Genomic DNA, 14,228 nt, shown 5'->3' with positions numbered 1-14,228 from the left:
TGGGTGTAGAGTACTTGGTTAATATGTGATGGTGGCCAGCTTCCACCTTTTTTTTTTTTTTTTTTTTTTTTTCCTTCTTCTCCTCATATGATCTTAGTATTTCCTTTCCTCCTTTTAAATTGCCTAAACTATGAATATTAAACTATATGTTGTTAACAAACCATAAAATAACTTAAAAAAAAGCTCTTACCACTCTAGCTGCTTTTATAAAGTGTGTTTTCCTTTGTACAAGATCACAACAGACTTTAAGGGCCCATTAACACTTGTGCAACTTGTCATATGACATTGGACATAAGTCGCAGCCCATTTTTCGCTATGGCACCCTTTCAGATTGGTGCGACTTAAAGTCGCAGCAGTTTGAAAAGGTGCCTGTAATACTTTGGTGCGACTTTTGATGTGTCTTTGGTCCATATAATCTAAAGTCGCATCAAAGTTGCACTGGAAATCGGAGACGTGCTAATGTTAATGGAGCCCAAAGTCTGCTTTCAGTTGATTTCTAACAAACTGAAAACACATGCTGATTGTTTACATTGGTGGGGCTGGCAGGCTGCCAAGATCTGCTATCCTAAAACTTTAAGCCTAGGTTCAGACATATGCGGTGCAAGAAACACAGACACCCCTGCATTGCAATCACACTTTGTTTGTGATCTGCTGTGGGTATCAATACAAAGTGAACAACACCCCAAACGCATCACAAACACAGTGCGGCTTGTCTGCACTGGATTGCATGGTACAAATAGACCATGTGATCCTGTTGCGGTGCTGCTCCAAAAAAGGTGCCTTAACGATTTGACACCATTCAAAATGACACTGAATCGCATGTGAATTGCACAGAAATGGCGTGGTTATAGTTTGAACCGGGGGTAAAAATGATTTTTCCATAATACTCAAAGAACCTGTGCCCAAATTATGCACACTACAAGTCAGGATTAGGTAATCATTCATTTTGAAAAAGGTCTATGGCTTGATTGATATATTGATATATAAACTCAATTAGAAGCATTCCTTAACTCCTTCACGCCACCGTAATGCAAATATGCGACCTTCGGCTTGAAGGGGTTATACCGGGGTGATGCATGCAGCTGCACGCATCTCCCCAGTACCGTTTTTTTAGAGCGGACGGTCGGCTTATTTGTGATGACAACTGATGTGGCTAAACAGCCGCTTGGCTGTCATTACAAGCAGCAGGAGGGGCTGGAGACCTGAGCAATGCTGTAATTGGCTTTGATCGGGTCTCAGATGTAGTAACCCGGAAGTGATGTCAAGAAATCACTTCCGGTTTACTAAAGACTTAAAGGCACCAGATTTTGAAAAAACAAATGACAGCATTTAAAACAGCCAAACTTGGTGTTTTTAAAGCGGGAGTTCACCCAATTCGTTTTTTTTTTCTATTTTCCCCTTAGCTTCATGGTCGTTTGTCTAGGGGAATCGGCTATTTGTTTTAAAATATGATCCGTATTTACCCGTTTTCGAGATGCATCTTCTCCGTCACTTCCGGGTATGGGTCTTCGGGAGCGGGCGTTCCTTCTTGATTGACAGTCTTCCGAGAGGCTTCCGACGGTCGCATCCATCGCGTCACTCGTAGCCGAAAGAAGCCGAACGTCGGTGCGGCTCTATACTGCGCCTGCGCACCGACGTTCGGCTTCTTTCGGAAAATCGTGACGCGATGGATGCGACCGTCAGAAGCCTCTCGGAAGACTGTCAATCAAGAAGGAACGCCCAGTCCCGCAGCCCATACCCGGAAGCGGCGGAGAAGATGCATCTCGTAAACGGGTAAGTACGGATCATATTTTAAAACAAATAGCCTATTCCCCTAGACAAAACGAGCATGAAGCTAAGGGGAAAATGTGTTCGCTATGGGTGAACCTCCGCTTTAAGTACAAAGGAGGGATTTGGGGTCTTATAGACCCCAGATCCCTTCATAAAGAGTACCTGTCACTGCCTATTACTGTCAAAAAGGATGTTTACATTCTTTGTGACAACAATAAATAAGACTTTTCCTCCGTGCTCGCGCGTAAAAGCTAACGCATACGCAAGTCACACCCGCAAATGTAAATGGTGTTCAAATCACACATGTGAGGTATTGCTGCGATTGTTGGAGCGATAGCAGTAATTCTAATTCAAGACCCCCTTTAACTCTAAACAGGTAACCTGTAGAAAATTTTAGAGTGTCACCTATGGAGATTTTTAAGTACCGTAGCTTCTTGCCATTCCACAAGTGTGCGCAATTTTAAATCATGACATGTTAGATATCTATCAACTCGGCATAACATCATCTTTCACATTATACAAAAAAATTGGGCTAACTTTACATTTTTATTTTTTTAATTATTATTTGCGAAAGTATCTTTCGCTCTCTCTCGTGCTTCAGGCGGCATGATTGATAGTGGATTTACATTGTGGGACACTTTTTTTATTTAATTTCCGATTAAGATTCCGATTAGCCCGCAGACCTCCACAACCAACGGCCACGGTTGTGGGATGAGGTGCTTTGGGGGAGTAGCCGCCAAAGCACCCGTCACCCTTGTTGAGGGGATGTGGCCTTGTATGGTTTAGGAGGAGAAGGGGGAGCGCTGCCAGGCTGCATGCCAAAGTAAGGACCTGGTATAAACGGGGGAGGGACCCCACAACATTTTTTGTTTTTTTTTAATTGTCGGCCTGCTCCTTAGCAACCAGACACCCCTTCAGTCTATCACTATCATGAAGGCTGCTGCTATACTTATGCACCTTACTAACAGATCTGCAGCTGCTGCCCCTCTCTGCAAATCTCTTTACTGGCTTCCTCTAGCCCAGCATACAAATTTAAAAATACTAACCACATCATACAAAGCCATCCATAACACTTGCCCCAGCTACATCACCAACTTCACATCAAGATATTACCCAAATCGTCCAATCTACTCCTCCCAAGACATCTTGCTATCCAGCTCCCTCGTCACCTCTTCCCATGCTCAACTTCAGGACTTCTCCAAAACCTATACTGTCGTCTGTAACTTCCTAACCCAGTATGTCATGTTAGCTCCTACCCTGTCATCAGAATAACATTCACTGTTTAGTCACTTCCCAATGCCTAAGTGCGACTATACATGTTTATAATTCTGGATCATTGGAATAAGCTCACCACACATACAATCTTCTTTATATTTTCCAACAAACCAATGCAAGAGTCTGTGTGATTGTATACAGTTAAATTGAATAGTTCATGTATGTCCTTATATTACATGGTTTTGGTAAATCTAAAGGTGATTGTAAAAAGATTTGTACAGTCAGATTTGATCTGACTTGCGTTTATTTAGGCTTTCGAGTTGGATAGACAAAGGCAACACTTTATGGTGTTCTGGCTAAAATGATTTTGCACAGTAGCAGTTTGGACAGTTTTAGAAGCTGGTAAACTGTAGTATGTTGTATTTTGAAATCTAAATGATATAAAAACAGATGCAAAAATGGTGTAGATGTCCCTAGTAAACAGGATTAAACTATCATTTGAAGCAAGGATTTTCATTCAGCTGGCTGCCATTCTTTAGCATAATTTTCTATTTATTTGATGTTTATTTTAGAATCATGGTTTGACTGGATTCTTTAATGGGGGTCTACCTCGAGCATTACGCCGAACCCTCATGGCAGCAATGGCATGGACAGTATATGAAGAAATGATGGAAAAAATGGGACTAAAGTCTTGAGCAAGATATTTATTAGTTTAGGAACCTTAGACTGACAAACGGCAAGCAGCATTCTGAACTTCACTGCAGCACAAAACTCTCTGCATAGGTGATGAGTATAAACTGTCAAGTTGTGAGCACTGTTTACAAAATAACAGTTTGATTTGCTTTGAATTTTTAAATACTAGTTTTATATTTTGGGTGTACATCAGTGGTTTGAATCATGTCTCTTGCAGACTCCCTTTAGTGAGATTTCTTAATAGTAGCCTTTGAACAAAAACATAGACAAGAGGCACAAAAATCTAGCATATTATCACCAGGCAAATAGATCTCGATAAAGGTAACATATACACTAACATAATTTCTGAAAATGGACTTGGTCTTGCATCATTGAGGGGGGGAAAACTTCATATCAGAAATCATCATCAAACAGACCTAGGTTAATTGTAAATGGTGAAAGAAAGACAGGATTATCTGTGATTGATAGCAGATCTTTTCAAGGAAAAAGACCACTGGAGCCCAATCTTGTTATATAAAATGGGTTTAAGAAAAAGAGTATTTGGCACTTTTTCAAAGAAAAGATGGACTTTGTAGGCACATTGGAATAGAATAAAAAATGTATTTTAATAATAAATAGATAAATACATTGATGCATATATAAAACAAAATAACACTATACATAAAAAAAGGACCAAAGGGTCTTCCAGAGATTATACTCAATAGCCCCAGAGATTATACTCAATAGCCTCAGAGCTTGTTTGTGGGGCTGTAATATCAGAACAGATCCCACGTTGGGTGGAGTATTGATTCCTGGACTGAACCAGATGGATCCTTGTAACTTTAAAAAAACTCTAATTAAAGTCTATTCTCTTTAAAGGCTCCTGAAGAAGCGATATATCTGAAATTGCGAAACTTGTTGAGTTTTTTTTTTAAAGTTACAAGGATCCATCTGGTTCAGTCCAGGAATCAATACTCCACCCAGCGTGGGATCTGTTTTGATATTGCAGCCCCACAAACAAGCTCTGAGGCTATTGAGTATAATATCTAGGAAGACACTTTGGTCCTTTTTCTATGTATAGTGTTATTTTGTTTTATAGATGCATCAATGTATTTATGTATTATTAAAATAATTTTTTATTATATTCCAATGTGTCTACAAAGTCCATCTTTTCTTTGAAAAAGTGCCAAATACAATTTTTCTTAAACCCGTATATATAGGATGTGGCACTTATTTTTTCAAAGGGTGTTTGATTACCACCCTAGGGCACCTGTAATCAAATCAAAATCATTGTTTTATAAAATGCCAAACTTTCAATCCCCTGACATCAATGGTAATCGCTATATGAAAACATAATTTGTATTGGAACTTGAAACGGGAGGCACACCAAATAGTTAAATGGAACCCTTAATACAAAAAAAAAAGAAAGCTGTTAAAGAATGCACTTACAGGGGGTTAAATAAAAGTATGTTTATCTGTTGCTGAGAAAAGCCTGTGTTTCCCTGTCTGGTTGTGTCCTGAGAGTCCAGCTGGTGTGGGAGAGATCATCATGAGGAGAAATGCCAAAGGTTCGACAATCTTCCTGTGGCCAGCAGCAGCTGAAGATCGAGTATAAACTCTGCAGTGGATCCCCCCAAGAGCAGAGTAGCAGATCTACCGAATGGAAACCGGTAGCAACCTCCTCCTCAAAGCTCCAACAGGCAATAAAGCAGCACTTCTGGGTAGTGGAAGATGGTAACTAATAGCAGTGCATTTTGGTGGAATAGACTTCTTTCTCAATCCTATGTTGGAGCATGTGAATGTCCTCTATAAAATACTGTTCGTAGGATCACTCCAGCCCTATAGCATATATACGCAAAAAGGTAGGCTGTGGGCAGGACCTGGCCTGAAGCTTTTTGGAGAAATAAAAAAAAGTGCACAAGTGCAGGGGCCAATTTGGATAGGCGCCCATTAACCTACCAGCATGTCTTTGGAGTGTGGGAGCAAACCGAACTACCTGGAGCAAGCACAGGGAGAACATAAAGTCCATGCATTTAGTGTCGTGGTTGTGATTTGAACCAATGATCCAAGAGCTGCAAGACAGAAGTAGTAAATACTAAGCCACTGTGCTTGCAAAATCTCTGCAGACTTTAAATTTGTGCATCTATCTACCTCTTTTTTTTTCAGAGTAGCCTTTCACTGTCCCCTTGCTAAAAGGTCTGGATGAGAGTCGCTGCCTGTCAGTTGAATTATTTTTCTTTTGCTTTTTGTTATCAATGCAGTTAAATACATGTTTTGCTATACTTATGCAGCACCTATTAAGGGAGGGTAGCCCTGAAATGTAGCTTGGCAATAGCCACAGCAGGTAGACAAAACTGGGGAAATTGCTTTTACCGTCATTGTACTAGGAAGCCTGCCACATGAGTTAACTTGTCAGCATTCTTGTAGAGCTGAAATAGTAATTTTGGATAAAGTTGACCTTTTAAAATATGTACAGTTTTGCGATTAGTCCAAACATTGAGTAGGGGAGAATATACAAGCCCAGTTCCAAAAATGTTGGGAAGCTGTAATAAAACAGAATGCAATTGTTTGCAAATCTCATAAACCCATATTTTATATATATATTTGTAAATTAATGGCAGCAGTACGTCTTGAAAAAGTTGGGATAGGGCAAGAAAAAGCTGGTAAAGTAAGGTTTACTAACAAAGAATACAATGTTCCACCAAATTAGGTTAATTGGCAACAGGTTAGTAATATGATTGGATATAAAAAGAGCATCCTTGAGAGTCAGATGTGCAGAGGTTCACCAATCTGTGAGAAACTGTCTAAAAATTGTCAAACTATTTCAAAATAATGTTCCTTAATGTAAAATTGAAAAGACTTTAAATATATCCTCATCTACAGTTCGTAATATCAAAAGATTTTGAGAATCTGGAGAAATCTCTGAGCAAGGGACAAGGCCGAAATATAATATTGGTTGCCCTTAATTTTTGGACCCTCAGATGGCACAGCATTAAAAACATGCATGAATCTGGGATGGATATCACTGAATGGGTTTACATACCTCAGCAGGACAGTGCTAAACCGCTTCTGCATCTGTGACAACAGCATGGCTTCGTAGCAGATTCTGGGTGCTTAACTGGCCTGCCTGCTGTCCAGACCTTTCACCAACCGAAAAATATTTGGAGCATGTTGGAACTAAAAATATGACAAAGAAGACCCAGGACTGTTGAGCAGTAAGAATACCATATCGGGCACGATTGGTACAACATTCCTTTCTCAAAACTCTAGCAACTGGTCTCTGTTCCCAGACGTTCATGTCTTATGTACACTGCTGCTGGTAAATGGACGTTTAAGAGCAGTTGGGCATTTTTTTCAACTGCTCCTGAACTCTCCTCTGTTATTTTATCAGTACATGTACACAGGGTCTTTTACAGTCATTTCTAGGCAGTCGAGTTTAGAGCAGGGGTGCCCAACCTTTTGAAGAGCAAGGGCCACTTAAGCGGCTTGGTAACCGGTCACGGGTAACCATTTGTGGGCTACACTCCATATGCAGAATGGACACAGCCCATTCAACTCTATGGGCCCTCCGATCCGCCCCTTCTGTGTTTTTTTTTTTTTTTTTTTGTGGATCGGATTAAAGGTAGGGGGGTGTAAACGGACACAAGTCTGTTTACATTTGCAGCTCCATAGAGGTGAATGGAGGGTCTGATTGGGTCGGACCAATCATGTGAAAGGGGCCTCAGGCTGCTTTCACACTGATGTGCTGTGGTTTACCGACATCGTGGGTGCAGAGCAGTGCACCTGTGGCTTTCCTGCGGGTTAGCTGCACTTTGCCATAGACTTGTATTATATCCTGCAGGAGTGGTGCACTTTCTAAAAGCGCACCAAACCGTAGGTAATAACAGAGGTCTATGGCTCAACCAGCCATACCAGAGCAGGAGGTCACGGGCCACATCAGAGGGCTCCGCGGGCCACTGGTTGGGCACCCCTGGTATAGAGGCTTTTTTTGGAAGGCAAAAAAATGGGTTCAGAAGCTGAGTTTAGAGGTATTTCAATTGCTAAATGCATTTAATAATAACTATTTTTTTCCTAAAATTTTACATTTTCTCAGTTTAAACATTTTGATATGTTTACTATTTTCTGTTGTGAATAACATTAAGGTTTATGAGATTTGAAAATCATTGCATTCTGTTTTTTTATGTAGATGTAGAGCATCCCATCTTTTGTGGAATTGAGGTTGTAAGTTTTAGGCCATAATGTTTTATTCTTCTTATTGAAATGCTGTATGTATTATAAAATAAAAATGTTAACTTATTTAATGTAAATAAAGTTATTGAAATACACTGTGTAAATGTGATGGTGAAGAATTGCAAACCTTAACGTTGAATGCATACACATGACTATAATTTTTATTTTAGCTTTTTGCATTGCAGGTGAATATAAATATTTCAGAAAATGGACTGTAAACACTATTTTCCAATATTGTAAAAGAACAAATTGTGAAGATTTTTGGTTTCCCATGTAATGTGAAATATATATTTTTTATAAACTACCAAATGTTTTTATCTCAGATTTGAGCTTAAAATCCCCTGTTTTAGTCTTGGCCAGCGGCTCATCACATTTATTACGATATAAAATATATTTGTAAAACTGCATTTTACAGTGTAGATAAATCTCAACAATTAATTCCTATTATTTGTTCCCTTTTGATATATTTCAAAGTCCTACTGGTATATCTTTTTTTTGTAAGTACAAAAAAAGTTCATCTGCCAGCAATCCATTTATGGTAATCTAGCAACTTCCGGCTGAAATCTTAAAGCAACATTTTATTATATTGCAGCTCACCAATTCTAAGATGTGATGGCTTTAATAGTTTCCCTTTTTTAGGCTTGCTTTCTTCTTTGCAACAGAATATCTCTTGCAGTTACAGGATTGAGGCAGACCATTTAACGCTGGCAGAGGTGCTTACAATGATCAGCTTTTATTTATGTAAATTGATGGCGATATATAAGTACCTGTAATTATGTAAAACCTTTATCCCTAAAGGTAAAAACTGCTTGCTGTGACTGACTTTGAAGTTTAACTCCAGCTAATACTTTATATTTGTTACTGTATTTAAATCTGCTAGGTCCAGGGAAGTCTTGTGAGCTAGGTTGATGTGGGGCTGTGTAGCAGTATATTGGGGGTTAGGTACTGGCCACGCTCTCTCTCACCTGGGGTGTAATAAATCCTTTCTAGGATGGATGGTGGTGTTAAGCAGCCCATACATTATGCAATTTTCTTTCCTTCAACCACGGGTTGATGTAAAGAAAATATCTCTATCAACACAGTCAGTTTTAATGGGTGAAATCCCTCTGTCTGAGCTTTTGCATTGTGACTGCAGGAGGTTTCCCTGCTGCCAGAATACAATGAATGATCACTGCTGACAGCTATAACTAGTGGCAGTGATCAAACGAGAAAAAAAGAAAACGAACAGGCTGGTTATCACAGATTGATGTAAAGAGCTAATCAGCGGCTCTTTATCAAGTGATCAACTGTGTCCAATCACAGCTAATCACAGATGGCAGTTATCGCACTATTTTTTTCATGCTGACATGATCTATTTATCAGTGCAGTCCCAACCGTGTCCACCAGTGCGGCCTATCAGTGCAGCTTGATCAGCGCACACACATCAGTGAAGGAGAACAATTCCCTGTTTGCAAAATTTTATAACAAACCATTTTGATTTTTTCTAAATTTTTGCTCTTTGTTTATTTAGTAAAATAGAAAAAAAAACAGTGGTGATCAAATACCACCAAAAGAAAGTTCTATTTGTGTGTGGAGAAAAATGATAAAAAATGTATTTGGGTACAGTGAAATTGTCATTCAAAGTGTGATGGAGCTGAAAATTGGCCCGGACAGGAAGGGGGTAAAAGTGCCCAATAGGCAAGTGGTTAAACTGAAGTTGATCAAATCGACTTCAGTACAAGCAGCATGCCCATACTTGGATTGAAATTCGACCAAATTTAGAAAAACATGCAGGCTGATTAATTGTTTTTCTACTGAACTGTGCTGACCCAACCACCTTTTTGTATGCTTTTTTGTTTTTGACGCAATGGTCACTAATGAACACATAATATAAATATAAAATATATCTTGCAAGCTACTCTAGAGCAACCTGAAACGGCAATCAGCGTCAGGTATAAAGTAATGGCCCGTAGGCACAATCCGAATATCGAACAAAAACGGTCCTCTGAGGAAGAATTGTACGGTTTTCGGATCGTGTGTACACTACTTTCAAGAGCCGATTTACGACAAAAAAATTTCTTGTACGATACCAGATCGTACGATTTTCATTTAGTCAGTATAGTTGTCATCCAAAAATACAATACAAATACATTACAACACATGACATCACTTCCGTTTATTTTTTCTTCTGTTCGAGAATTTGTGACTTTCATACCCTAGTCAATTTCTACTTGTGTCTATTAAGCGCAAAAAGTTGTACGATATTGGGATCGTGTGTACGTGCCATAACCTAAGATTACAACCTAGCGTCAGGTGTGGTATAACAATTCCTGTAAAACAAAGTGCAAATTCACAGCTGCTAAACATTGATCACAATCCCATAATATGTGAAAACATATATACAAAAAAACGCAGCGCTGTGTGGTTACTGGACCATACAAATGCAGAGATAGTGCCATAAACAATGAAAATCAATATTGCTAAAAAATATTAAAAAAAATATGTAACAAACAAGCTCGGTGAAATGAATTTAGTATTATTTCTTAAAGGGGTTGTAAAGGAAAAAAAATGTTTTCCCTAAATAGCTTACTTTTACCTTTAGTGCAGTCCTCCTTCACTTACCTCATCCTTCGATTTTGCTTTTAAATGTCCTTATTTGTTCTGAGAAATTCTCCCTTCCTGTTCTTCTGTCTGTAGTTACACACCGTTATGCAAGGCTTTCTTCCTGGTGTGAAGAAATCCTCTTGAGGGGGGAGGGGGCGAGCAGGAGTGTCAGGATGCCCACTAACACACAGCTCCTTTCTCTATCTGCAAAGTAGAGAGTGTCCTGACTTGCCTGCTCGCCACCTCCCCCCTCAAGAGTCTCTCCACACCAGGGAGAAAGCCTCGTATTACGGTGTGTAGTTTCAGACAGAAGAACAGGAAGTGAGCATTTCTCAGAAGAAATAAGGACATTTAAAAGCAAAATCGAAGGATGAGGTAAGTGAAGGAAGACTGCACTGAGGTAAAGGAAGCTATTTAGGGAGAAATAAAAAATCCTTTACAACTACTTTTAATAAGTGTCCAAAAAAAGTTTTTTTTTCTCCCAATTTTCATCAATCCACAGAGCCAAAAGTGCAAATTGGGGTATTACTGTCCAAAAAGTGACTAGTTATAATAATCCTGATCAGAAGAGCGCGACTTTACATACAGGTAAGACCCCCCCCCCTGTGTAAATGCACTCACCTCCAACAGTGTGACCGCACACTTAAAGCGGAGTTCCACCCTAAAAATGAACTTTTTTTATTAACAGCTTGCCTTTAATGTAAAAAAAAAATGTTTTAGTCACTTGTATATGTCTGTGACTAGGCAGATTTCATAATCTGCCTAGTTCCTAGTCCGCGGTGGTAAAACTTCCTGTCCTGAGACCCCATTGCCTCCTGGGAAATGATGACACTCATTTCCCAGGAGTCTCTGGGCATTACTGTGCCTAAAAATCCCAGCATGCACCGCTCTCGGAAAATCCAGGAAGAAACATGAACTGGGCTTCATAATGACCACAGCTATGATGGAAACGGCCACAAGATCCCCGAGATGATATCAGGTAAGTTTTTGCATGTTTATGTACCGATCGTGCTTTATTAATATGTTAACCACTTAAGACCCGGACCTTTAGGCAGCTAAAGGACCCGGCCAGGTTTTGTGATTCGGCACTGCGTCGCTTTAACAAACAATTGCGCGGTTGTGCGACGTGGCTCCCAAACAAAATTGGCGTCTTTTTTCCCCACAGATAGAGCTTTCTTTTGGTGGTATTTGATCACCTCTGCGGTTTTTATTTTTTGCGCTATAAAACAAAAATAGAGCGACAATTTTGAAAAAAATTCAATATTTTTTACTTTTTGCTATAATAAATATCCCCCAAAAATATATAAAAAAACTTTTTTTCCTCAGTTTAGGCCAATACGTATTCTTCTGCCTATTTTTGGTAAAAAAAATCGCAATAAGCGTTTATCGGTTGCTTTGCGCAAAATTTATAGCGTTTACAAAATAGGGGATAGTTTTATTGCATTTTTTATTAATTATTATTTCTCTTTCGTTCATAGACGGACACAGCATCCTTTGACCTTAGGGTTATGCTTCTTCCTACCAGGAGATTTAGGCAGAATTCTACAGCACTTAAGGTGTTAAAAACTTTCCTTCATGCCGCTCCTCCCAGGGGGCGTGGCTCCCCCAGGCATAACCCCCACTCTGCTTTAGCAGCCTCAGTTTGTTTCTGCCTAACCGTCAGGAGAGTCAGGCTCTCTCTGGAGTCCTGGACTCTGGAGTTTTTTCTTGCAAATTTTTTTGCATTTTGCGAGTTTTTTCCTCGCTTTTTTATTTTATTTTTATTTTTGAATCCTGCGATTCTTCTATCAACAGCCGACTGGGTGACAGGCTGGGTCCTCGACCCTTGTAGTCCCCCCAGGTTCGGCCTTCGAGCGTGTGCCGGCCCTCAGCTCCGCTTTGGGACGTCCACGACAGGCCCCATTGCTCCAGGGGCGGCCGGGGAACTTCGGTTCTAGGGCACACATATGACCGGTCTCTATGGCCTTGTCACAGTGTGTCTGGCCGACAGCCATGCCGTTCGCGGTCGTTGGTTCTGTCTGGGATACCTCCAGCCAGGTAGTCGCAGGACAGGTAAGTAGTGGCCCCTTACTCAGGTAAGTGGTCTGGCTGGAATGTTTTCCCTTGGGAGGTCGACTGAGGGTTTTCCCCTGCTTTCCTCTCTCCCTTATTCCTCTCCCTCCTTTCCCCTTTGGGTGACGGCTGTGCAGGGGTTTTTTTTCTCTGGGGCTCATTTTTTCACTCGTGGTATGGCTGGGGCTGTTCTGTGTCACTGCAGGGGACTGTGGTGGACATTCTGGGCTTTTTTTGTGTGTGCTGTGTGCTGTTTTGGTGTACTGTCATTTTTGGGTACACTGTCTTTTTAAAACTGCGCAACGGCGGCCATTTTGCCGGAGCCGCGCTTGTATTATTCGGCGGCCATTTTCTTGTGGCCGGCGCCATTTTCAGCACTAGTTCGGCCTCTAGTGGCCGTTTCGGCGGGGAAAAAAGACCGCGAATCATCTGAGGGGACAGACGCAGCGCTGCAGCTTCTCCTCAGCACACACTTGCCTTCACAGACCGCGCTGTACCAGGGGGTGGTGAGTCTCAGGGGGCCCCATACTGTGCTCTAGCGGCCGGGAGGTGACCTGTGGGGGACTTTTTTCCTGCCCTTGGCAGTAGGGGTGAAATGGCAACGGCAATATGGAGCCTGAATCAGGCCCCTCATTTCTTACAATGCCGGAATTAACCCTTAAGCGCCCCTCCCCCTGCCACATCTGTTGAGTCGGTGTCGGCTGTCCTGGAGTCTTTTTCTCACCAGGTTTGAAGCAGCCAGTGCTCGGTTGGGGGGTAAAAAAGCGCCCCCCCCCGGAGGCTGTTTCTGGGGATATCTCTGACGCAGAATCTGATGCTTCTGGTTCTGTCATGTCAGAGGATGCGGGCTTAACCCACATGGACAGCGAGGATGACTCTGCTGCGGAGTCTGCTGATAAGGAATTTGTTGGAGCTCTTATTACTGCGGTGCGTGAGGCTCTTCATTTAGAGGATTTGGCGGAGACACCAGCGGTGTCAGTCCTTTTGGATTCCGCAAACCACCGCGTACCGCTAAGGTATTCCCCTGTGTTCCTTATTTAGACAATATGTTGTATAAGGAATGGGATACACCGCAAAAGGCTTTTACGGTTCCTGAAAGCTTTGCTACCGTTACCCCCTGGAGGAGGACTTTTTTAAAAAAGTGGGTCACTCCTCCGTCGGTGGACCCTCCTGTGTCCAGACTGAGTAAGGCTACTACGTTGCCTGTGGAGGGGGCTCCTGCTTTCAAGGACCCCGCTAATAGGAGAGTGGAGGCCGTGGCCCGCTCCCTGTTCTCGGTGGTGGGTTCGGTGGTAAGGCCGACTCTGGCCGGAGCCCTGGTAGCTCAGACGCTGACTGAAAGGGCGAAGCTCCTGCTGCAGGACCTGGAGGTCCAGGGGGCTTCCGAGTCCTCTAGGGACCTGGCTGAACAGTTGATTCAGGGTCAGAAGTTTCTCTGCGAGGCGGATATGGATTAGATTCCTTTGCTTTCCAGGGCTTCTGTCTACGCAGTGGTTCTGCGCCGCCTTATATGGCTGAAGTGCTGGTCGGCTGACCAGTACTCAAAAAAGGCCTTGGTAGATTTGCCCTTTAAGGGCGGACGGCTTTTGGGGGCATCCCTGGATGACATCATTAAGGATGCCACTGGAGGTAAGAGCACCTTGCTCCCTCAGTCGGGGAAGGGTAGGGAACCTCGCCGCAAGCAAGGTCCTACTTTTACTACCCCC

The 14,228-nt window shown here is 41.7% G+C and overlaps 1 protein-coding gene across 2 annotated transcripts in view; it reads left to right on the top strand.

Annotated features, from left to right (window-relative positions):
• Nucleotides 1-8,211, top strand: part of SLC25A38 (solute carrier family 25 member 38) — a 62,754-nt gene extending 54,543 nt beyond the window's left edge. The window contains exon 6 of one of the 2 annotated variants that reach the window (XM_040359690.1): nucleotides 8,073-8,211. In XM_040359690.1, the coding sequence (XP_040215624.1) occupies nucleotides 8,073-8,105 (33 nt within the window). In that variant the 3' untranslated portion in view covers nucleotides 8,106-8,211. Of the gene's footprint in view, nucleotides 1-3,557; nucleotides 4,244-8,072 lie in introns of those variants that run through there. The other variant, XM_040359689.1, reaches the window with a different exon arrangement.
• Nucleotides 8,212-14,228: the final 6,017 nt, after the last annotated feature.

The sequence above is a fragment of the Rana temporaria genome, chromosome 7 (assembly GCF_905171775.1).
Source record: "Rana temporaria chromosome 7, aRanTem1.1, whole genome shotgun sequence".
Taxonomy (NCBI): domain Eukaryota; kingdom Metazoa; phylum Chordata; class Amphibia; order Anura; family Ranidae; genus Rana; species Rana temporaria.
This window is presented reverse-complemented; position numbering and strand designations above follow the sequence as displayed.